The sequence below is a fragment of the Mandrillus leucophaeus genome, unplaced genomic scaffold (assembly GCF_000951045.1).
Source record: "Mandrillus leucophaeus isolate KB7577 unplaced genomic scaffold, Mleu.le_1.0 Scaffold538, whole genome shotgun sequence".
In the NCBI taxonomy this organism is placed as follows: Eukaryota; Metazoa; Chordata; class Mammalia; order Primates; family Cercopithecidae; genus Mandrillus; species Mandrillus leucophaeus.
In genome coordinates, this window is record NW_012105786.1 from 1,365,213 (window position 1) to 1,391,705 (window position 26,493).

The window sequence follows — 26,493 nt, forward strand, 5'->3', positions numbered from 1 at the left end:
TGATTCTGATGTATGCTAAGGTCTGACACACACTAGACTAAGCAACTTAACCAAGTGCAAGAAACGTCATTTAATTATTGCTTACAAAGCGCAATAGAAATTTTTTGTATTCCATTCAAACAACATTTACTGAGTACCTACTATGTGCCGTACTGTGTCTGGGAATAAACTGTCAAATAAGACAGAGTCCTTGACCTCCAAGGGCTCACTGTTCTGTATGCTGCAGGTATATAAACAAATAAGTTACATGTAAAAATAAAAAAGTAAGAGCACGATGAAAAAGAGGGCACAGCAGAGTGGGTAACTAACTCTGCCTGAAGGAGTAAGGGAAGGAGTCAGGGAAGCCTGAGAAGTTCTTGCCTAATCATTCACAATAATGAACAGGTTCAGTGACATAAATAATTCCCCCAAATTATTTTACTTAGTTTTAGAGTAATTTTAAACAATGTAATAATTAATTTGGGGCTGGGCGTGGTGGTTCACGCCTGTAATCCTAGTACTTTGGGAGGTCAAGGCAGGTGGATCACCTGAGGTCAGGAGTTCGAGACCAGTCTGGCCAACATGGCGAAATCCTGTCTCTACTAAAAACACAAAAATCAGCTGGGTGTGGTGGTGCAAGCCTGTAATCCCAGTTACTCAGGAGGTTGAGGCAGGAGAATCGCTTGATCCCAGGAGGCAGAGGCTGCAGTGAGCTGAGATCACACCATTGCACTCCAGCCTGGAGGACAGAGCAAGACTCCATCTCAATAATAATAATAATAATAATCATCATCATCATCTGGATACAGGTTTGTTTATGGCTTGGAAAATCAAAATACCTGCAATAAAACAGAACTGTATTCTGAGAATCTTTCTCAAAAGGGGCCATTTTGTTTTATAACTTCTTTTCTCCCTGATCCATTATTATTATTATTATCTTGAAGAGACTATCCAAGGATATGCAAAATGCCTTTCTAAATAAGTGGCCGAGATAATCTTTATAAATACAAATATTTTATTCTCAAACCACGGTTCTATTTGTTGTATTTGTTAATTTGTCCATTCTACAGCACTATCCATTAAGAGAAATATTCCGTGTAGAAATCTACATAAATTTGAAAGAATTAAAAAGTGAAGTGTTTTAATAATAATTAACTGCATTGTGAACAAATATTAAAGAAATTAGCAATTTTAAATGGTTAAAAACATGCTTTTGAATATAAAAACATTAAAAATTAAATCAATTTTTCAGCTACATTACCAAATGAATAAAACTTTCAGCATACTAGAAGCCTGAAATAGAGGTGATTCCATCACTCCAAGAATATAAAAAGAAGCTGGGTAGTATACAAACTAGATTCATAGCCTCGCTTATGTAGTCAGGACAAAAGTAAAGCTATTTCCTTTAGATAACTGTATTTTGTCATCTTTATGATGCATTCATATCGATTACTTAATTAGGAAAATTAGAATAATGTTTCTTTAAATATAAGATTAGTATCATAATACTTCAGAAACATACTGCATAATGATATACTTACTTTGAGTTTTATCAAAGAATTTTGTACTCTCCAGTGATCAAATCTTTCCTAAGCATAACAACCTTAATCATGCTATTATGAGAAGAAATCTCCTGCACTTCTTCCTCCCTCATGCTGAATCCCAACGTTCTTCCACGGCTGGTCTGAGCCCCTGCTCTCAGCTCCAATGTACTTGGCTATTACCATTACTAAGCACTTACTCCTTATACACTGAATATAATTGGCTGTCCCTTTATTATCTTTTCCATAGAGTAAGTTCCTTAGTGTTGTGCAGCCTTCATCATATTTATGCCTCTCCTTCTCTCCCTCCTCCACTTCCCTCCACCCTTCATTTTCACACTGTTCCTTGACAAAATAATTTTGAATATTTATTAAATGGATAAATTAAAGGAATTCTTTTACTTTTATTTCAATATCTGAATGAACACATCTAAGGCTTTTTCTACTCCTTTTTCTTCGGCACTATAAACTCTTCTCTCTTTTTTTTAGATATATTCTATTTCAATCCTATGCTTCATTTTTGCCCCTGAATTCCCCTCAACCTATTTCTTTACGAATTTCACCACCTAAGACATTAACTCAGTTAAACTCCCATTCCATTTAAGAATAGAGATCCAGAGCGATTTTACCTATGGGAAACTGTAACTTCCATAAGAAAGACTTCCCTGCATCAACCTCCATCCTCTGCCATCATATTCTCCTTTCTGCTACATGTGCTCGCAAACAACCTGTTCCCTATCTATCTATCTATCTATCTATCTATGACAGGGTCTTGCTCTGTTACCCACGCTGGAGTGCAGTGGTGAGATCATGGCTCACTGTGGCCTTGATCTCTTGGACTCAACTGATCCTCCCACCTCAGTTGTGTGTTGTTTTTAGTAGAGACAAGGTCTCCCTATGTTGCCCAGGCTGGTCTCAGACTCCTGAGCTCAAGCTATCTGCCCCTCTTGGCCTCCCAAAGTGCTGGGATTACAGGCATGAACCACTGCATCCAGCCTCTGTACTCTTCTTTAATAAGAGCTTACTTCCATTCGTTTTTGTATATGTATGATTATTTGAATAGTGCTGCCTCCCCTGCAAAGCCATAAGCTCCCCTGTAGTCTGAAAACATGTCTATTTTGCTATCCTATTCCTACCTTAGCACATAATACCCAGGGTAGGGCAGGTACTTATGAAAAAAATGTATCTAATATTGATGAATGTTGGAATAGTTTACATAGATACACTTTGATTTTCTCAGTAGATATGAAAATAAATCCCCTTGTTCTCCCTGGTTAAGTTTTTATTCACATTGACATTAATACATCTCTTCTCTAGAATTCTGTTTTGTATATGGTCTGCAAACTGGATTGCTACAGAAAAACTCCACAAAGATGATGATGAATATGCAAACAAGAGGGGGAAACCCTCTCATCCTCCTCCCACTAGGGGAAACTAAAGCACAAAGGTCATTTAGCAAATGAATCTCCAAGTGGAAAAATATAATTACAAGGAGTTTAGTAAAACTTTCTACTTGGAAATAAAAATTACAGAGAATTAGCCTGGGTAGAAATCTTTCTTGCTGTGTCTTCCTCTGGCTATCTTTTCTAGAAGAAAAGCCTGGAAAAGAGAAGCCTTCGGAATAAATAAAGAATTCAAAGGATTTTGATGTCAAAGTACTATACTGACATTCAGAGAGATGGCAGGTAGGGGCTTTTGCAAGAACACATTTTGACATTGAGTAAGAGTCAAGGTGAGGCATAAAAATAACAATTTGACATTCTGTGTATTTAGTTGTTGTGATGAAAAATTTTAAAAATACACAAAAAAGTATAGATGACAGAATAATGAACCACCATGTAATCATCGTTCAGCTTAGACAATTATCAAACAGAGTTTTTAACAAGGTTAATCTTGTTTCATAAAGATACATTTGGAAAAACATTAAAGTCTGCAAGTTTATTCTTTGTGATCCCTGGAGTTCTACATTATAGAAGTAAGATGTGTTACTTTAACTGTGGTTGACAATTGCTGAAGACACTTGTCCTCTGCCTGTTGTTTCTCAAACACTGCCACTACATTTCTTGTCTTTCTATGTTTTATGAAGTTAAAAGATGAAATTTAAGTTTTTTCGGTTACCTATTCTAATATACTCAAATATTTCTGAAGGACATATACTTTAGTCCTAAAATGCCTTTCTGTTCTGAGACTGCACATTTTTTTGTACCATAATATATTAAAATAGATTAAACATACTGGTTTTAGCTAAGATAATTTAGCTTTAATTAAAATTCACTAGTGGTTTACTATAGATCTTTTGTTTACTATACTTTAAGTTATGGGATACATGTGCAGAACATGCAGGTTTGTTACATAGGGATACACGTGCCATGGTGGTTTTCTGCACCCATCAACCCTACATCTACATTAGGTATTTCTCCTAATGCAATCCCTCCCCTAGCTTCCCACATCCCAACAGGCCCTGCTATGTGATGTTCCCCTCCCTGTGTCAATGTGTTCTCATTGTTCAACTGTCACTTATGAGTGAGAACATGCAGTGTTTGGTTTTCTGTTCTTGTGTTAGTTTGCTAAGAGTGATGGTTTCCAGCTTCATCCATGTCCCTGCAAAGGACATGAACTCATCCTTTTTTATGGCTGCATGATTTACTATAGATCTTAATTGCTAGTTGAGAATCATCTTTACAAAATGCTTACCAATATTAGCATAATGTTTCTTTTCTTGTGTGTTTGTAGATAGTTCATACATGTCTCCATAAGCACGAGCAAATCGCCACATAAACTCTATTTCATCTCTAAACTGAAAAAAAAAGATGGAGTTGCCTGTTAAATTAACTTGGTAACTTGTCTATTCTATTCTTGTTTTCTACTGCAACTTTGAAAAAACTTAGGCAGCTAAACTGGTATTTATAGATTATTGAATCTATGTATATGCATATTTCAGTGTGAAACATTTTTAATCCAAATACTCATGGCTAAGAAATATGACCTAATGTAGTGTTACATTTGGATCTTAAAACCAATTAATATTATCCAGACACTAGCTCCATCTATGCAGAGGAGAGATTTGATAGGCACCAAAATCTAGAAATTCTTCCTGAGCTGTCGTATCCTTTTCTTCTTTTCCTTTCCAAGGTATCTATTATCAATATAATGAGCATCTCAGTTAATATCTGTAAGTTGAAAATGCATATACTCAAAAGAGCAGTCAGTTTTTTTACTTAAATTACCTAAATATAATCCTGGAGATCTATCAGGTTTTAGACAATGTGTTTAGAGTTGCTAAATCCTCAGAGAAATAGAGATTTATTTCTCCATGGGACACTGCAAACTCTTTTAAATTTAATTTTAATTTTAATTTTTTTTTTAGTGGTGGTGGTGAGAGCTCTGGACAGGCTTTTCTTATTCAGACCCAACATTAAACACTGCAAAATTAACAAATGACCATTGGTAGAAATAGCTTTAAATACCCATAGCTGTCTCAAAATATTTGTTAAATATATAAATTAGTAAAAAAAAAAAAAAAAAAAAATCAAATAAAGGTAAATCTGCATAATTATAGCTCTGGTTCTCATTTTTATGACCTTAGAGTCTATTAAACTTTTACATTTACTTTTATAAATTTAAAAAAAATTTTAGTCATTTTAAATAAAAAATAACATAAATTTAAAACAATTTTAGTCATTTTATAGAGAAATTTTACATCAATCATTTAGCTTGTGGGAAGGAACCATGACACAATTATTGTAGTCATAACTGAATGAGATGGTGGATTAAATAAAAAAATGAAACTATACGAAGTGCTATTGTCATGTCTCTTACCTTTTCTTTGTGGTCACAAAGTAGTTCAAAACTCTCCGACTTGCCAGACTCGCTCATACGTAAATGATCTACCTTCTGAAGAAGGACATCTAAATTTAATTCCTCTACACGTGTGTTAAATGCCTTAGGGACTGGGAAACTCTGTTCTTCTGTGTCAGTATTAGCTGTAATATACCTAAAATCGCAGAAATAATCATCAACTCCTTTGAAAGTTATGTATAACAGCCAGAGCAATCCTTTTAAAATGCAAGTCAAATCATGCCCCTCTTATGCTTGAAACTCTGCAGTGGCACCCACTCTCACTCAGAAAAAGCTCTAGTCCTAACAGAAGTCTACAAGTCCCTGCGCAATTTGCCCTCGATCCCATTACCTCTTTTCTCTCATTTTCTACCACTCTTCTCACTCATTCAAATCCACACAGGTCACCTAGCTGTTCCTTCAATATTCTAAGCATGTGCCCACCTCGGAACCTCCACTTGCCCTTCCCTCTAATGAAATGCTGTTCCCTTAGACAGCCACATAACTCACTCCTTCACGTCTCTGCTCCAATTTTATTTTCTCAATGTGGCCCATCCAGACCACTCTAATACCGCAATCCCCATATTCCCTTCATCTCTAAACTCCCTTATCATGCTTTTTCTTTTCCCCCATAGCATGTATTACCTTCTAACACACTGTGTAATTTACTAATTTACTACATGTGCTGTTTGTCAGTATCCTCCCCAGTAGAATGCAAGCTCCCTGAAGGGTAGATTCATTAATTGATGTATCAAGTGCCTAGAACAGCACTGTTCACTGAATGTTGCTGAATGGATGATATAGAGTTGTAGGAACTCAGCAGGCACTCAAAACTGTGAGTATGTAAACTCACACAAACACATATTTATAGTTCAAGATGATGTTCTAAATTTAAATTTTAACTTGGTTTTTAAAAACTATTACCCATATTTCATTTTTGCCAGCAAACAATGCAAACAACTTTTTTTTATTAATTCAGACTCTGTTCTAAAAAGGTTTTAAGGAGGTATACAAGGATATATAACATATAAGAGAATAAATTAGAAGTAGTGAAAAAAGAGAAAGGCCAAATGTGAATGAAGTCAATATGAAACACACACAAATTTTAGATAGCTATATCTTTGCTACAAAGGACACAAATGTTCTTCATTTTCTGGCAGGCAATGCAGTTTCACAACTTGCAGCTCCCATTAGATAGAAACAAACAAAAATACTGACAAAGCAAGTTCTTAAATTTCTTTCATATGCCTTATAAAGAAGACGCTGTATGAACTGATCTCCCACTTCTTCAATAACATTCTTTACTAATGGAAACTCTACTCTTCCAATTGCTCAAACCAAAAAACTTGGAATCATCCTTGATGCTTCTTTTTTCTTTCTCTTAAGCAATACCCAGTCTGTTAGCAAATCCTGTTGGTTCTATCTTCAAAATACATCTAGAATCTAGCCACATCTCCCCACCTCTCCCCACTACCACCTTAGTCTAAGCTTCCATTATCTCATGTGGATTACTGCAATGACCCCTTATCACACCTCTTTGCTTTAATCCTTGACCCTTATATTCTATTCTCAACACAGTAGTAAGAATAACTCAGATCATGTCACTCCTTTGCTCAAAACCCTCCAACAGATGCCCAAGTCAGAGTGAAAACCTAAGCCCTTTCAGTGGTCTACAAGACCTAACACAATCTGGTCCAAAACCTCTGGCCTTATCTTCTATCACTTTCCTGCTTGCTCACAGCATTCCAGAAACTCTAATTCTTGATATTCCTTGAACATATCAGTCATGTTCCTGCTTTAAACCCTTTGTATTTTCTTTTTCTTCTGGCTGGTATGTTCTCCAGATATTCATATAGTTTACTTCTTTGCATATTTCATATCTTTGTTCAAATGTAATCTTATTATTGCAGATGTTATGATTATTTATATAAAAACAAAAAATCTATAAATTATGATTAATAGGAGAGTTTACCAAATTGGCTGAATATAAGATTAACTTATGAAAGTCAGTTTAATTTCTACATATCAGCAAAAAACTACAAACATAATCACATAAAACATTCCATTTGCAATGACCTCAGAGAATATCAAATGGCTAGGAATAAATCTAACAAAAGACATATGAAAATTTGATGGAGAAAATTATAAAAGCATATTAAAAGATGTTTATAAAATGACCTAAATTCATGGAGAAATATATCATGTTCATGGTTTAGAAGACCTAATATCATAAATATGTGAATTATTTCCAGGTTACTCTATAGATTCAATGCAATTCAAACTTTATAAGCCTAATAGGGATTTTCATAGAATTAAATAAGATGATTCTAAAAGTTATATGAAAAAGCAAAGAGTCCAGGACAGCCAAAGCACTCTTAAAGAAAGGGAACAAGGGGAGAAAACTTACCACACCAGATATTAGGACCTACTATGAAGCTATAATAATTAAAGACAGTGTGGTATTGGTACAGGAATAGATGAGTGAATGATGAAACAGAACAGAGCCTAGAAACAGACCCACACGTATACGAAAATGTGGTACATGGGAGAGTTGGCATGTAAGATTAGTAGAAAATTCTGGCATTCAGCTGGGAAAAACGGTTATTTCTATGGAAAAAGATGAAACTGAAACTCTACCTTGTATTTTTAAAAAACATAACTCTGGATAGTATAAGAAAATATTATATATTTTAAAAATCTAGTACAAAATACAGATGAATATATTTTAGTCCTTGGGGTAAGACATATGAAATAGACATTATGGATCATCTATTCAGAATTAAGGGTCGAGAAATAAATTCTTAAAATTATAATCAGTTTATTTTGATAAGAGTGCCAAGACAATTTAGTAGAGGAAACAATACTCTTCAACAAATAGTGCTAGAACAAATGGATAAGCAAATGCAAAAAATGAACTCTCACTTCCTATCATATATAAAAATTAACTCAAAATGTATCAAACCTAAGTGTAAGAGCTAGAACTATAAAATGTTTGACAACATTTCATATGTATACGTTTTCATTCTCATAAGAAAACACAGGAGCAAATATTTGTGATCTTGGATTAGGCAATGGTTTCTTACACCTGACATCACAAGCACACGTGACCAAAAAAATGTATAAATTGGACTTTATCAAAATGAAAAACTTAGGTGCTTCAAAAGACACCATTAAAAAAGTGAAAAGATAACCCACAGAATAGAAGAAAATACATTATGAATCATGTATCTGATAAGAGACTTGTATACAAAATATATATAAAACAATTCAACAATAAAAAGACAAATAATTCAATTTAAAAATGGGCAACTCTGCAAATAAATTAAAAACCACCAAATTAAATAATTTAAAAGATGGACCTTTATGGTAAAAAATAATATATAGCTTTTATAAAGGTACAAAGCTATTATCTTTATGTTATTCTTTATAAGAATAAAAACTCAAATATTGCTATAGCCATTAAATGAATTACATCAGAATTATGTATCTACTCCAACTTGCTATCTCTTGCTCTCATTCTGTCTCTCCCATGCACACATAGAATAGTTTTATTGTGAAATCTGCCATATATCCAAAGAATTAGGCTTATTCAAATTCTTCTAAAGAATTACTAAAGATGGAATGCACCTCAGGTTTATTTTAGCAAACTAATATAACTCACATAAAAACCAAACATGAATATTACAAAAAATAAAAATTATAGGCCAATCTTACACATAAACATAAATGCAAAAATCCTCAATAAAATATCAATCGAGCAATTGTAACAAACATAAAATTATGTATCACAGCCAAATTGAGATTATACTAGAAATTACAAGCACCGTTTTGACATTAGACAATTTCTCCGGCGCAACAGATAAGACCTATCTGATCATTTCAGTCATTACCAAAAAAATTTTTTTTCCAATAAATTCCAACACGACTTCAGGACAAAAGAAATACCAAAACCTTAAACAAGAAATAGAGGGGAGCCAGGTGTGGTATATATATTCCCAGCACTTCAGGAGGCAGGAACATCACTTGAGCCCAGGAGTCCAAAACCAGCCAGGGCAAAATGGCAAAACACTGTCTCTTCAAAAAATAAAAAAATTAGCTGGGTTTAGTGGCCCACACCTGTAGTCCCAACTACTCAGGAGGGCGAGGTGAGAGGATTGCTTGAGCATAGAAAGTCGAGGCTGCAGTAATCTATGATTGTGCCACTGCACTCCAGCCTGGGAGAGCAAGAAACTGTTGAAAAGGGAAAGGGAAAGGAAATGGGAAAGGGAAAGGAAGGAAAGAAAGAGAAAGCAAGGAAGTAAGCAGGAGAGAAAAAAAAAAAAGAAAGAAAACATAGGAAGGAAGGGAGGGAGGGAGGAGACTTTCAAACCTGAAAAAGGCTATGAACTAAAAACAGTAATACATTTCACACTTAATTATGAAACATTAGAAGCAGTCTCTTCAAAATCAAGAATAGAAAAAGATATCCAATATTGCTTTTCTATTCGACATTGTACTGGAGGTCTTCTCGGAACAATATTAAAAGAAAAGCAAAAAATTACAATAATTGGAAAGAAGAAACAATCTTATTTTTTGAAGATTATTCAATAGAGGACCTAACAAAATTTACATATAGGTAATTAGAACTAATTAAGATTTATAATCAATCTTCCAAAATCAATTGTGTTCTTATACTCTATAAAACAAGAAAACAAAATTTTATAAAAATATAGCATTTATAATAGTAGGAAAAATATAAGATACCTATGGAAAAAATTCACAGAAGTTTTAAAATGACTTTTCTGGAGAAAATTACAAAATAATATCTGAGAACATTAAAGAATACCTAAGTAAATGGAAAACAATATATTCTTGGATAGGAAAATTTAATTAAAACAATTTCATAAGGCTCTATATTAATTAACACTTTTAATGCAATTCTAAGAAAAATTCCAATGGAATTTTCTATGGAACAGACCTGACCCTAAAATTAATATGGAAAGGCAAGTGCAAGAAGAGCCAAGACAAGTTTGAAGAAACAATATCAGGACTGTAGTATAAAGGATAAAGCTAAAGAAATTGGGTCAATGTGGTATTGGCATAGCACCAGGCAAAGTGGGCAACAAAACAAAAGAGAACATGTAGGCTAGTCTCTTCCCACATTAAAAAAAAAACAGCTGTGGGAAAATTGGTTTCCTACTTTGAACAGGGATCTTCTATTTAAAACTGGGTATTTCTCAGAAAATTATGATAAAGTTCTGAAAGAGAATTTTAAAAATAGGACATATCCATGCATCATTGGGAAAATTTGACTGTCTTTATTAACTTTGGGTTAGAAATTAGATTTGTACTACCTAGCCCTCCTCCCAAAAGCATTTCATAGATTATCTGATGTCAAACCTAGAATTTTCTAATAGCCTTTCAGCAGGTCTAGAGAAGTTCATCTTAAGATGTCAAATTTGTTTACAAACATTTGTTCTACATATACTTTTCTGGTCCTTTCTTCTGCTCTAAATTTTCATAAAAACTATGCCTATCCCTTCAACTCTGCATGATCAGCTGTTTATTTCAATAGCAACAACAGCATCCCTGAAAGCACAGTTGCATTATTTAGGGAGAAAATGACATTATTTACTGTGAAAATAAAAGTGTATTTACAGAAGTACATCACGAATGAGTTACATTGAAAGAGGTCCTCATTTCCCCATGAAAACACCAAGTAAACAACAACAGACTTTCTCTTTTTTTTTGAGACAGAGTCTCGCTTTGTCACCGAGGTTACAGTGCAGCGGCGTGATCACGGCTCGCTGCTGCCTACGCCTCCAGGTTCAAGTGATTCTTCTGCCTCAGCCTCCTGAGTAGCTGGGATTACAGGTGCCCGCCACTGTGCCCAGCTAATTTTTTTGTATTTTTAGTAGAGACCAGGTTTCACCATGTTGGTCAGGCTGGTCTCGAACGCCTGACCTCAAGTGATCTGCCCACCTCGTCCTCCCAAAGTGCTGAGATTACAGGCATGAGCCACTGCCCGGCCTTGAGCTACTGCACTTAGCCTAACAACAGACTTTCTGAAGTATCTTTGTGGGAGACCTAGAAACTATCACATACAACATATCCTGAAATTTTATGTCATCTAGAGCTTTGGTAAGTATGAGGGGACTTCAAAAAGTTCATGGAAAAAAGGAATTAAAAATACAATACATAAACTTTATTTCTCAGCACATAATTCATTAAGGTCAAGACAATTTTGTAAGTGAAGATACCAGCCATTTAGTCCATCTCTAAAGAACTGAGGGTCCTGGGAATTGAACCATATCAATGTTGTCTTTTGAACATTATTAACTGAAGAAAAATTGGTGCTTTAAAAAAACTTTTTTTTTAAGATTAGGAAACAAAAGTTGAAAAGAGTCAAATCCAATGAGGACTCTAAGGTGGAAGCCTAATGATTTCCCACCGAAAGACACTCTTGCAAAATTGCCCTTGTTTGATGAGAGGAATGAGCACGAGTATCGTCATGGTGGAGAATACTCTGATGACGCTTTTCCCAGAATTTTCCTACTAAAGCTTTGACTAACTTTCTCAAAACACTTTCATAATAAGTAGATGTCATCATTCTTTGGTCTTCCAGAAAGTCAACAAGCAAAATACCTTGAGCATCCAAAAATCTGTTGCCACGACATTGCTCTTCACCAGTCTGCTTTTGCTTTGACTGGACCACTTTCACCTCTTGGTAGCCATTGCTTTGACTGTACTTTGTCTTCAGGATTGGACTGGGAAGGCCATGTTTCATTTCCTGTTATGATTCCTTAAAGAAATCCTTCAAGATCTTCATCCCACTTGTTAAAAATTTCTCTTGAAAGCTCTGTTCTTGTCTGCAGCTGATCTGATGCAACAGTTTTAGCACCCATTCAATGGAAAGTTTGTTTAATTTTTTAGTCAGAATAATACAAAGAGAACCAATAGAGATGTCTATGGTACTAGCTATTATTTCTGCTGTTGATCATCGGTATTCTTCAATTAGAGGACACAAACAAAATTAATTTTTTCCTTGCAAATTGATGTGGATGTGTCTCTGTGGGCTTCATCTCTAACATCACCTCATCCCTTCTTAAAATGAGTTCTCCATTTGGCTTATTTCTTTTGGGCACTGTCCCCATAAACTTTTTGTAAAGCATCAATGATTTCACCATTCTTCCACTCAAGCTTCACCATAAATTTGATGTTTGTTCTTACTTCAATTTTAGTAGAATGCATGTTGCTCTGATAGGGGCTCTTTTCAAACTAATGTTTTATCCTTCTTAGTGTCTCAAACTAGATTCTTTTCAAATATATTATGGTGAGTTAGCATAAGCTTATTCTGGTGCAAAAAACTGTGAAACAAGTGCATAGCGTCTTCATAATATTCATTTTCCATGAACTTTTTGAAGACCCCTCATATGATAACCGAACTAAAAACTTACTGGAAGGGACCAACAGAAGACTGAAACAGGTAAAAAACAAACAGCCAGGCAAACTTTAAGACAGGTCATTTGAAAATATTAGTCCTGAGGAACAAAAAGAATAAAAAATGAAAAAAAAAAGTAAATAGAGCCTAAAGGATTTATGGGGCCTCATGAACCAGACATATACACATATTGTAGGGGTTCCTGAAGGAGGAGAGAGAGAAAGTGGCAGTAAGCTAATCTGAAGAAACAATAGCCAAAGCCCAAATCTAGGAAACACAATGAAATACAAATGCAAGAACTGTCTTTTCTTTTCTTTTCTGTTTTTTGAGACACAGTCTCGCTCTGTTGCCCAGGCTGGAGCGCAGTGGCATGGTATCGGCTCACTGCAAGCTCTGCCTCCGGGGTTCATGCCATTCTCCTGCCTCAGCCTCCTGAGTAGCTGGGACTACAGGTGCCCACCACCACACTCGGCTAATCTTTGTATTTTTAGTAGAGACATGGTTTCACCATGTAAGCCAGGATGGTCTCGATCTGACCTCCTGATCCACCCGCCTCGGCCTCTAAAAGTGCTGGGATTACAGGGGTGAGACACTGCGCCCGGCCACAAATGCAGTAACTTAACAAATTCCAAGTGGGATAAACCCAAAGAGTTCCACACCAAGAACATTATAGTTGAAGTACTGAATGCTAAAGACAAAAAGAATCTCAAAAGCAGCAAAAGAAAAGCAACTCATTACATTTAGGGATTCCTCAATAAAATTATCAGCAGATTTCTCAGCAGAAACCTTGCAGGCCAGAAGGCAGTGGGATGATATATTTAAAGTGCTGAAAGAAAAGAGAAACCTGTCAACTGAGATTTCTATAAACAGCAAAACTGTCCTTTAAAAATGAGGGAGAAATTAAAATATTTCTAAATAAAAGCTGAGGAAGTTCATTATCACTAGAATTTCCCTACAATAAATGCTAAAAGGAGTCCCTCAAGTTGAAACAAAAAGGACCTTAGACAGTAACTTGAACCATACACAAATATAATATTCTCTGGTAAAGGTAAAGAGATGGGCAAATACAAAAACCAGAATTATTGTAAGTTTGGTTCATAACTCCACTTTTTATTCTTTTACATGATCTAAACAGAAAAGCACAATGTAATTATGAATCTATATTAATGATTATACAACATAAAGATGTAATTTGTAATACCAACAAAATATATGAGTGGTGGAGTTGGAAAGGAGTAGAATTTTTGTATGCAATTAAAGTTAAGTTGGTATGAATTTAAAATATGTTGTTATAACTTTGGGATGCTATGAATAATCCCCATGGCAACCACAAAAAATATTTATAGAATGTATGTTATAAAAAAAAAAAAAAAACCTAAACACAAAGAGAGGCAACAAGGGAGAAAACGAGGGACCAAAAAAATCTATGGTATACACAAAACCAATAACAAAATGAAACAATAAGTCCTTTCCTATCTGTAATGACTTCAAATGTAAATGGGATTCAATTCCTCAATCAAAAGATATATTGGCAGAGTGGATTTTAAAAATTGGGATTTAACTATATGCTGTCTAAAAGAGACTAATTTTTGATGTAAAAACACATATGTTGAATGTGAAAGGACAGAAAAAGATGTTTCATGAAAATAGTAAACAAAAGAGAGTAGGAGTGGCTATACTATTAGACAAAATAGGCTTTAAGTCAAAAATTGTACAAGAGACAAAGAAAGGCATGACATAATAAAAGAGCCAATTCACCAAGAAGATATAACAATAACACTAAATGCACTCAACATCATACTTCCTAAATATGTGAAGCAAACACTGACAGAATTGAAGAAATAGATAGCAACACAATAATAGTAAAAGTAAAATAATAATAATACCATAGTAATACCATTACTTTAATAATAAAGTAATAGTAAATGAATTCAATGACCCTATTTTAATAATGGATAAAACAACCAGGTAGATGATTAGTAAGGAAATAGAGGACTTAAACATCACTATAGGCCTATAAACCTGCAGGACCTAACAACATATATAGACAATGTCACCCAATAATAACAGAATACACATCCTTCTCAAATGCATGTGGAATATTCTCCAAGTAGATAATATATTAGGCCATGAAATAAGTCTTAGTTAATTTAAAAATAAAGAAATTATACAAAGCATATTTTCTGGATCACAATAAAAATGAAACTAGAAATCAGCAGAAGAAAAACTGGAAATCCATAAATATGTGAGAATTTAAAAACATACTTTTAAACAACCAATGGACCAAAGATGCAATCACAAGGCAAATAAGAAAACATCTTGAATCAAATGAAAATGAAAACATAACATACTTAAAACTTATGGGATGTAGCAAAAGAGGTGATAGGAGGAAAATTTATACCTGGAAATGCTTTCATTAAAAGGAAGATTTTTGTATAATGGACTCAACCAAAGAAACTCACATGTATGAAGCCAAATTAATAAATCCAAGGGTATAGTAACAGAAGCATCTGGAGAAGCTCAGGCTTAACTGCCAACTATTAACCACAGATCAACGGCTTTCAAAATGTTTCATGGAGCCCTAGATTTGAAAAAAGATGCTTCCATGGTTCCAAGCAAGATGGCTGAATAGGAACACTTCCAGCCTGCAGCTCCCAGCGAGACCAACACAGAAGGCAGGTGATTTCTGCATTTCCACCTGAGGTAACCAGTTAATCTTACTGGGACTGGTTAGACAGTGGGTGCAGCCCACAGACGGTGAGCTGAAGAGGGTGGGGCGTTGCCTCACCCGGGAAGCGCAAGGGGTTGGGGAACTCCCTCCCCGAGCCAAGGGAAGCCATGAGGGACTGTGCCATGAGCAACGGTGCTATCCAGTCTGGATGCTATGCTTTTCCTATGGTTTTTGCCACCCACAGACCAGGAGATTCCCTCGGGTGCTTACACCACCAGGGCCCTGGGTTTCAAGCACAAAACTGGGCAGCCATTTGAGCAGACACTGAGGTAGCTGCAGAATTTTTTTTGTTTGTTTGTTTTTCATACCCCAGTCATACCTGGGATGTGAACCCCAGAAAGACAGAACTGTTCATTCCCCTGGGAAGGGGGCCAAAGCCAGGGAGTTAGGTGTTCTTGCTCGGGGGATCCCACCCCCATGGAGCCCAGCAAGCTAAGATCCACTGGCTGGAAATACCCACTGCCAGCACAGCAGTCTGAAGTCTACCTGGGACATTTGAGCTTGGTGGGGGAGGGGCATCTGCCACTACTGAGGCTTGAGCCCCGGTTTTCCCCAGACAATGTAAACAAAGCCACCAAGAAGTTCGGACTGAGCGGAGCCCAGGGCAGTGCAGCAAAGCCACTGTAGTCAGACTGCCTCTCTAGATTCCTCCTCTCTGGGTGGGAAATCTCTGAAAGAAAGGTAGCAGCCCCAGTCAGGGGCTTATAGATAAAACTCCTATCACCCTGGGACAGAGCACCTGGGGGAAGGTGGGGCTGTGGGCACAGCTTCAGCAGACTTAAACGTTCCTGCCGGCTGGTTCTGAAGAGAGCAGCAGATTTCCCACCACAGCACTCGAGCTCTGCTAAGGGAGAGATTGCCTCCTCAAGTAAGTCCCTGACCCTGGTGCCTCCTAATGAGGAGACATCTCCCAGCAGAGGTTGACAGACACCTCATACAGGAGAGCTTGTCAGCATCTGGCAGGTGCCTCTCTGGGACAAAGCCTCCAGAGGAAGGAGCAGGCAGCAATCTTTGCTGTTCTGCAGCCTCTGCTGGTGATACCCAAGCAAACGGTGTCTGGAGTGGACCTCCAGCAAACTCCAGCAGATCTGCAGAAGAGGGAGCTGACTGTTAGAAGGAAAACTAACAAACAGAAAGCAAAAACATCAAAATCAGCAAAAAAGACACCCATGCAAAACCCATCCTAAGGCCTTCACCATCAAAGATCAAACGTAGATAAATCTACGAAGATGAGGAAGAACCAGTGCAAAAATGCTGAAAATTCCAAAATCCAGAATGCCTCCTCTCCTCCAAAGGATCACAACTCCTTGCCAGCAAGGGAACAATGCTGGATGGAGAATGACTTTGATGAATTGACAAAACTAGGCTTCAGAAGGTGGGTAATAACAAACTTTTCCGAGCTAAAGGAGCATGTCCTAACCCAATGCAAGGAAGCTAAGAACCTTGATAAAAGATTAGAGGAATTGCTAACTAGAATAACCAGTTTAGGGAAGAACATAAATGACCTGATGGAGTTGAAAAACACAGCACAAAAACTTCATGAAACATACACAAGTATAATAACCAAACCAATCAAGCAGAAGAAAGGACATCAGATATTGCAAATTAACTTAATGAAATAAAGCGTAAAGACAAGATTAGAGAAAAAAGAATGCAAAGGAACAAACAAATCTTCCAAGAAACATGGGACTATGTGAAAAGACCAAACCTATGTTTGATTGGTGTACCTGAAAGTGATGGGGAGAATCGAACCAAGTTGGAAAACACTCTTCAGGATATTATCCAGAACTTCCCCAACATAGCAAGACAGGCCAACACTAAAATTTGGAAAATACAGAGAACACCACAAAGATACTTCTCGAGAAGAGCAACCCCAAGAAACATAATCATTTGATTCACCAAGCTTGAAACAAACAAAAAATGTTAAGGGCAGCCAGAGAGAAAGGTCACGTTACCAACAAAGGGAAGCCCATCAGACTAACAGGAGATCTCTCTGCAGAAACTCTACAAGCCAGAAAAGAGTGGCGGCTAATATTCAACACTCTTAAAAAAAGAATTTTCAACCCAGAATTTCATATTGAGCCAAACTAAGCTTCATAAGTGAAGGAGAAATAAAATCCTTCACAGACAAGCAAATGGTGAGGGATTTGGTAACCACCAGGCCTGCCTTACAAGAGTTCCTGAAGGAAGCACTAAATATGGAAAGGAAAAACCAGTACCAGCCACTGCAAGAACATACCAAAATACACAGACCAACGACACAATGAAGAAACTGCATCAACTAATGTGCAAAATAACCAGCTGGAATCATGATGACAGGATCAAATTCACACATAACAATATTAACCTTAAATGTAAATGGGCTAAGTGCCCCAATTAAAAGACACATATTAACCTTAAATATAAATGGACTAAATTCCCCAATTAAAAGACACATATTAACCTTAAATATAAATGGACTAAATTCCCTAATTGAAAGACACAGACTGGCAAATTGGATAAAGAGTCAAGACCCATTGGTGTGCAGTATTCAGGAGACCCATATCATATGCAAAGATATGCATAGGCTCAAAATAATGGGATGGAGGAATATTTATCAAGCAAATGGAAAGAAAAAAAAAGAAAGATAGAAAGAAGGAAGCAGGGGTTGCAATCCTAGTCTGTGATAAAACAGACTTTAAACCAACAAAATCAAAAAATCAAGGTCATTACATAACGGTAAGGGGATTAGTGCAACAAGAAGAGCTAACTATTCTAAATATATATGCACCCAGTACAGGAGCACCCAGATTCATAAAGCAATTTCTTAGAGAACTACAAAGAGACTTATACTCCCACACATTAGCACTGGGAGACTTTAAAACCCCACTGTCAATATTAGACAGATCAATGAGACAGAAAATTAACAAGGATATTCAGGACTTTAATTCAGCTCTGGATCAAGAGGACCTAATAGACATGTACAGAAATCTCCACCACAAATCAACAGAATATACATTCTTCTCAGCACCACATAGCATTTATTCAAATACTGACCGCATAATTGGAAGTAAGACACTAATCAGCAAATGTAAAAGAACAGAAATCATAACAAACACTCTCTCAGACCACAGTGCAATCAAATTAGAACTCAAGATTAAGAAATTCACTCAAAACTGCACAACTACATGGAAATGGAAAAACGTGCTCCTGAATGACTACTGGGTAAATAACAAAATTAAGGCAGAAATAAATAAGTTCTTTGAAATCAGTAAGAACAAAGATAAAACACACCAGAATCTCTGGGACACAGCGAAAGCAGTGATTAGAGGGAAATTTACAGCACTAAAGGCCCACAAGAGAAAGTGGGAAATATCTAAAATGGACACCTTAACATCACAATTAAAAGAACTAGAGCAGCAACAGCAAATAAATTCAAAACCTAGCACAAGATGAGAAATCTAAGATCAGAGCAGAACTGAAGGAGATACAGACACGAAAAACCCTTCAAAAAAATCAATGAATCCAGGAGTTGGTTTTTTGAGAAGATCAACAAAATAGATAGACTGCTAGCAAGACTAATAAAGAAGAAAAGAGAGAAGAATCAAATAGACACAATAAAACATGATAAAAGGGATATTACCACTGATCCCACAGAAATACAAACTACCATCAGAGAATACTATAAACACCTCTACGCAAATAAACTAGAAAATCCACAAGAAATAGATAAATTCCTGGACACACACACCCTCCTAGACTAAACCAGGAAGAAGTCAAATCCCTGAATAGACCAATAACAAGTTCTGAAATTGAGGCAGTAATTAATAGCCTACCAACCATAAAAAGCCCGGGTCCAGACGGATTCACAGCCGAATTCTACCAGAGGTACAAAGAGGAGCTGGTACCATTCCTTCTGAAACTATTCCAAACAACAGAAAAAGAGGTACTCCTCCCTGACTCATTTTATGAGGCCAGCATCATCCTGATACCAAAACCTGGCAGAGACACAACAAAAAAAGAAAATTTCAGGCCAATATCCCTGATGAAGATCGATGCAAAAATCCTCAATAAAATACTGGCAAACCGAATCCAGCAACACATCGAATAGCTATCCACCACAATCAAGTCAGCTTCATCCCAAGGATGCGAGGCTGGTTCAACATATGCAAACCAATAAACGTAATCCATCACATAAACAGAACCTATGACAAATAAGAACCTATGAGATAATCTATTGATTATCTCAATAGACGCAGAAAAGGCCTTTGACAAAATTCAACACGACTTTATGCTAAAAACATTCAATAAACTAGGAATTGATGGAACATATCTGAAAATAATATACTGAATAGGCAGAAGCTGGAAGCATTCCCTTTGAAACCCAGCACAAGACAAGGATGCCGTCTCTTAACCCAGCACAAGACAAGGATGCCCTTTCTTACCACTCCCATTTAACACAGTATTGGAAGTTCCGGCCAGGGCAATCAGGCAAGATAAATAAATAAAGGGTATTCAGATACGAAGAGAGGAAGTCAAAGTGTCTCTGTTTGCAGATATCATAACTGTATATATAGAACACCCTATCATCTCAGCCCCCAAACTCCTTAAGCTGATAAGCAACTTCAGCAAAGTCTCAGGATAAAAAATCACACGCATTCCTACAAACCAAAAATCACACGCATTCCTATAAACCAATAATAGAGAGCCAAATCATGAGTGAACTCCCATTCACATTTGGTACAAATAGAATACAATGCCTAGGAATACAACTTAGAGGGGATGTGAAGGACTTCTTCAAGAAGAGCTACAAACCACTTCTCAAGGAAATAAGACAGTACACAAACAAATGGAAAAACATTCCATGCTCATGGATAGGAAGAATCAATATTGTGAAAACGGCCATACTTCCCAAAATAATTTATAGATTCAATGCTATTCCCATCAAGCTACCATTGACTTTCTTCACAGAATTAGAAAAAACTACTTTAAATTTCATATGGAACCAAAAAAGAGCCCATATAGTCAAGACAATCCTAAACAAAAAGAAAAAAGCTGGAGGCATCACACTACCTGACTTCAAACTATACTACAAGGCTACAGTAACCACAACAGCATGATACTGGTACCAAAACAGATATATAGACCAATGGAATAGAACAGAGGCCTCAGAATAACACCACACACCTACAACCATCTGATCTTTGACAAACCTGACAAAAACAAGCAATGCGGAAAGGATTCCCTGTTTAATAAATGGTGTTGGGAAAACTGGCTAGCCATCCATACACAGAAAACTGAAAATGGACTCCTTCCTTACATCTTATACAAAAGTCAACTCAAGAAGGATCAAAGATTTAAATGTAAGACCTAAAGCCATAAAAACCCTAGAAGAAAACCTAGGCAATACCATTCAGGACATAGGCATGGGCAAAGGCTTCATGACTAAAACACCAAAAGCAATTGCAACAAAAGCCAAAACAGACAAACTGGATCTAATTAAACTAAAGAACTTCTGCACAGTAAAAGAAACTATCATCAGAGTGAACAGGCAACCTATACAGTGAGAGAAAATTTCTGCAATCTATCCATCTGACAAAGGGCTAATATCAAGAATCTACAAGGAACTTAAACAAATTTACAAGAAAAAAACAAACAACCCTATCAAAAAGTGGGTGAAGAATATGAACAGACACTTCTTAAAAGAAGACATTTATGCGGCCAGCAAACATATGGAAAAAAGCTCATCATCACTGGTCGTTAGAGAAATGCAAATCAAAACCATAATGAGATACCATCTCATGCCAGTCAGAATGGCGATAATTAAAATGTCAGGAAACAAGAGATGCTGGAGAGGATGTGGAGAAACAGGAACACTTTTACACTGTTGGTGGGAGTGTAAATTAGTTTAACCATTGTGGAAGACAGTGTGGCAATTCCTCAAGGATCTAGAACCAGAAATATCATTTGACCCAGCAATCCCATTAATGGGTATATACCCAAAGGATTATAAAGCATTCTACTATACAGATATATGCATAGGTGCCATGTGCCATGGTGGTTTGCTGCACCCATCAACCCGTCATCTATGTTAGGTATTTGCAGGGACATGGGTGAAGCTGGAAACCATCATTTTCAGCAAACTAACACAGGAACAGAAAACCAAACACTGCATGTTCTCACTCATAAGTGAGAGTTGAACAATGAGAACACATGGACACAGGGAGGGGAACATCACACACTGGGGGCTGTCGGGGGTGGGGAGCAAGGGGAGGGGTACCAAATACCTCCATCAGATCTCGTGAGACTTATTATCATGAGAATTGCACAGGAAAGATTGCCCCCCATGATTTAATTACCTCCCCCTGGGTCCCTCTCACAACATGTGGGAATTCTGGACATACAATTCAAGTTGAGATTTGGGTGGGGACACAGTCAAACCATATCAATACAACATAAACAAATACAAACAAAATACAACATAAACAAAATGAAGGGAAAAACAACCCATGATCATCTCCATTGATGCAGAAAAAGCATTTGACAAAATTTATCACCTTTTTATGATAAAAGCACTCAACAAACTAGGAATAAAAATTAACTGCTTCAATATATTAAAGGCTATATGTGAAAAGTCCACAGCTGACATCATAGTCAATGGTAAAAAGCTGAAAGCTTTCTTATTAAGATTAGGAACAAGACAAGGGTGCTCTTTATCACTTCTAGTCAACATAGTACTAAAAGTCCTAGCCAGTGCAACTAGGCAAGATGATGAAATAAAAGGCATCCAAATTAGGTAGAAACAAAGTTATCCTCTGATCACAGACAACACAATCTTATAGGTAGGAAAAAAACCCTAAATATTTCACACACATACACAAAATAATAATTAATAAAATTCAGCAAAGTTGCAGGATAGAAAATCAACACACAAAAATCAGGTGTTTTTCTATGCATTAACAATGAGCTATCTGGAAAGAATTATAAAAATACTCACATTTATAATTGCATCAAAAGTGTAAAATACTTAGAAATAAACTTAACTGAGATGAAAAACCTGTACACTGAAAACTACAAAACACTGTTGAAAGAATTTAAATAAGATACAAATAGAAAGACATCCCATGTTTGTGGATTTGAAAGTTTATAATGTTAAGATGTCAATCCTACCCAAAATAATCTACAGATGCAATGCAATCCCTCTGAAAATCCCAATATTTTTTGTAGAAATAGAAACATCTATCCTGAAATTCATCTGGAATTCCAAGACACCCCAAATGGCCAAAATAATCTTGAAAAATAAAAACAAAGTTGGAGGTCTCACACCTCCTGATTTTCAAACTTACCACAAAGCTACAGTAACCAAACAGTGTGGTACAGTGTGGCGTAAAGACAGATGTATAGGCTAGTGAAAGAAAATGGAAAGCCCAGAAGTCAACCACACAGATATGATCACATGACTTTTGACAAAGGTTCCAAGACCATTCAATGGAGAAAGGGTAATCTCTTCAACAAACGGTGTTGAGAAAACTGGATATTCACATATAAAAGAATGAAGTAAGACGATTACTTAATATTGCACACAAAAATTAACTCAAAATGCATCAAAGACCTAAATGTAAAACCTAAAGCTATAAAACTCTTAAAACATAACACAACAGTGATTTATTGATTATCAATGATTTATTGATTATGGCACTAAAAGCATAGGCAATAAAAGAAAAAACTGATAAACTAGACTACCTCAAAATCTAAAAATTCTATGAATCAAAGGACATAATCAACAAAAAGGCAACTCACACATTGGGAGAAAATATTTGCAAATTATGTCTTTTTTAAAGTGTTAATATCCAAAATATATAAAGAACTCCTACAAATCAACAACAAAATAAAACCTGATTTTTAAAAAAATGGTCAAGAGACTTGAATTGGCATTTCTCCAAAGAAGATATACAAATGGGCAGCAGTCACACAAAAAGATGTTCAATGTCACTAATCACTAGGGATATTCAAATAAAAACCCACAACGAGATGCCACCTCATACCCATTAGGATGGCTACTATAACAAAACAAAACAAAATAATAAGTGTTGGCAAGGTAGTGGAGAAACTGGAATCCTTCTACATTCGTGGTGCAAATGTAAAATGGTGCAGCCACTATGGAAAACAATATGGTAGTTCCTCAAAAAATTAAAATGTAATTACCATATGATCCAATAATTCCACTTCTGGATATATACGCAAAAGAATTGAAAGCAAGGTTTCGAACAGATAGCTGCATGCACATGTTCATAGATAGTGCATTATTCACAATAGTTACACATGGAAGCGCCCCAAATTGTCCACTGATGGATAAAGGATATGCAAAATGTGATATATACATACAGTGGAATATTATTCAGCCTTAAAAAGGAAAGACATTCTGACATATGCTAAAACATGGATGAACCTTGAGGACATTATACACTATGCTAAGTGAAATAAGCTGGTCACAAAATACCGTATGATTCCCCTTATATGAGGTACTTGGAGTAGCCAAAATCATATATATAAAGTAGAGTGGTGGTTGACAAGGGCTAGGGAGAGAGCCCAGTAGAGAGTTCTTATCTAATGGGTAGAGAGTTTCAGTTTTGCAAGATGAAAAGAGTTGTGGAAACGGATGGTGGTGATGGCTCTACAACAATGTGAATGTACTTAATGTCACTGAAACACACATTTTAAAATGGTTAAGATGGTAAATTTTGTATTTATCACAATTTTTAAAAATTAAAATCAAAAGACCATTTTTTAAGACACATGCTAAGAAGAAGAGAAAACCACAAAAGTAAAAATAACATCTTAGCCCCATGATACAAATTTGGGGGATATTTTATTAGGATAATTAGAAATAATGCAAATTCCTTTCCTCTATAAAATCTAATTGTACTCTAACTTAAATGTTTTCGATTGCTTACACGCATTTTCATTCATTAGCTACTTTGATAAATGCTTTATCAATACGATGGTAAAAAAATGAAAAACATTCATTTTTAAAAATAAAAATAAAATTTTGGGAGACTAATATACATACTTTTTCCTGATTTCAGAATTCCTTGAATGCCCAGATTTGCACAGACATGAATGTGTGTTAAAATTACTTAGTTAAAATATCTGGTTACGAAATATTCTACATATTCCGCTAAACATTTTTAACTTCTAATTTGATTCTTGTGTTAATAAAAACATCATCTGTCAGTGGAACATCGGGCATGAGAAATATAGCTAGCAAGGCTGATATATATGAAAATGTGTGTACTGATGAATATAACTCTAGAGATTATGTAAGAATACTGTTTCTAACGACTAGAGTATGATAAAAGGGGATACTAAACTCTCAAAGAATGTATTACTTTTAGAAGGTCCATACACCAAGGCTTGATGTTATTTTTAGACCACAAAAGTATTACAACAGTCACTCAGAAATCTGAGATTAGCCCATCTTTAAGCAGTAAATCTGAAAAAAACTTGAAACAAAATCATCTTTGACTTCCATACTCCAATAACATCAATAAACTAACTTTCAAAAGTACAGCAATTAAATTTATACTGCAATGTAGGAATCTTTTTCAGAAAATGCAGTGAAGCTTGGTGAGGAAAGGGGAGTTATGAGAAATGAGTTCTACAGACTATGACAGTGACTGGTGGGAAAAGTATTTGCGGTGCCCTTCTAAGACAGGGTAAAGTCTGAGGTGACCTTATTTTAGGAATTTCAATAGGCGAAGATCTGTCTTCCTCTTGAAACAAGACAGCAAAGTCTTCATCTTCAGATGGGCCTGAAGTTACTTCGTTTTGAAATGGGATAAAGCAACCAGAATTTTTATAAGATGAAGAAAATCCAGCTTTATGGAGGAATGGGAAAGTTCCACTTTGAGAGGGATGCTGTTGAATCGTGATTGCAGAACGATCTGTGCTGTAACTTTCAGTACCAGGATGAAGGAAATCTTTTAAATCTTTACATAATTGGCCCCTTTGTTGAATATCAGTGGCAATTCCATTTTGTTGATCGGGAGAGGAAACATCACTTGCAAGAGAAAAGAAGGATGATGTGCTTTGTTGATAGGAGGCTGTATCAATAGTGTTCCCAAAGGCTGGAGAAGTAGTGTTTGTTTCAAAATTCTTAAAATTTTTAGTGTTATATTCAGGAGCAGAGACGGTTATATGTTTTTTAGCATCAGTATTATTTGAGGTTTTAGAAAAGATTTCGATTTCTTTTAGATTAAACACATTCTGGCCACTTGCTTGAGGATCAAAAAAATTGGCACTCTTGTAATAGGAAACTATACTTAGTTTACGGGATGAGAAACGTCTCCTGCAGGACATAAAGCTACCAAAATGGTCTGAGGAAGATTTTAAATCAGTGAAGCTTGTGTCTTCTTCAGAATCAAAGTTAGCTCTACTTTGTTGATGGTATGAGGAAGCATTTCTTTTTTGAAATCCAACAAATAGAGAACATCTTCTTTCAGAGAAAGATGGACTTGATAGAGATAACAACCTTCTACTTGCTTTGGCTGAATTGACTTTACATGTTATAGGGGAATAAGACATTTTATGACCAAGAGATACATTTGGTTGTGAAATAGAAGAGGCTCCACGATGCTGGGCGTCTGTAGTAACTTGATCTTCTGGAGAACATCGCTGGAAGCTCTGGTCCTCTTTGCAGCAGCTAGAGTGAGAAAAGGGTCAAATGAGGAAAAAAAAATAGGGAGCAGAGTGGAGACCTGCCAAGCCTCCTGAAGGATAATATCCACCTTTTGGTGTCTACCAGCTGGTACTGTTTCCATACCAAGACAGAAACAGCAGGGAATAAGAATAGGGGAGCTGAAGTTAATGGTCACACAGATGTACTCAAAAGAACATACGAGTCTAAAAGCTTATTTCTGCCTACATAGTACCTACCCACTCTATTAAACCTTGGGAAGAGAAGTTGATAAAATCAGGGAAGCAGGTAGAAAGATCAGGGGAAGCAT

The 26,493-nt window shown here is 36.1% G+C and overlaps 1 protein-coding gene across 5 annotated transcripts in view; it reads right to left on the minus strand.

Moving 5' to 3' along the window:
• RMDN2 (regulator of microtubule dynamics 2) overlaps positions 1-26,493 on the minus strand; it is a 128,959-nt gene that overhangs the window by 75,746 nt on the left and 26,720 nt on the right. For 3 of the 5 annotated variants that reach the window (XM_011997345.1, XM_011997344.1, XM_011997346.1), the window contains 2 exons: positions 5,340-5,514; positions 4,215-4,317 (listed from right to left, as the gene is read on the minus strand). In XM_011997345.1, coding sequence (XP_011852735.1) covers positions 4,215-4,317; positions 5,340-5,514 — 278 coding nt within the window. Of the gene's footprint in view, positions 1-4,214; positions 4,318-5,339; positions 5,515-25,220; positions 26,190-26,493 lie in introns of all 5 variants that reach the window. The other 2 variants (XM_011997343.1, XM_011997342.1) reach the window with 1 other exon arrangement.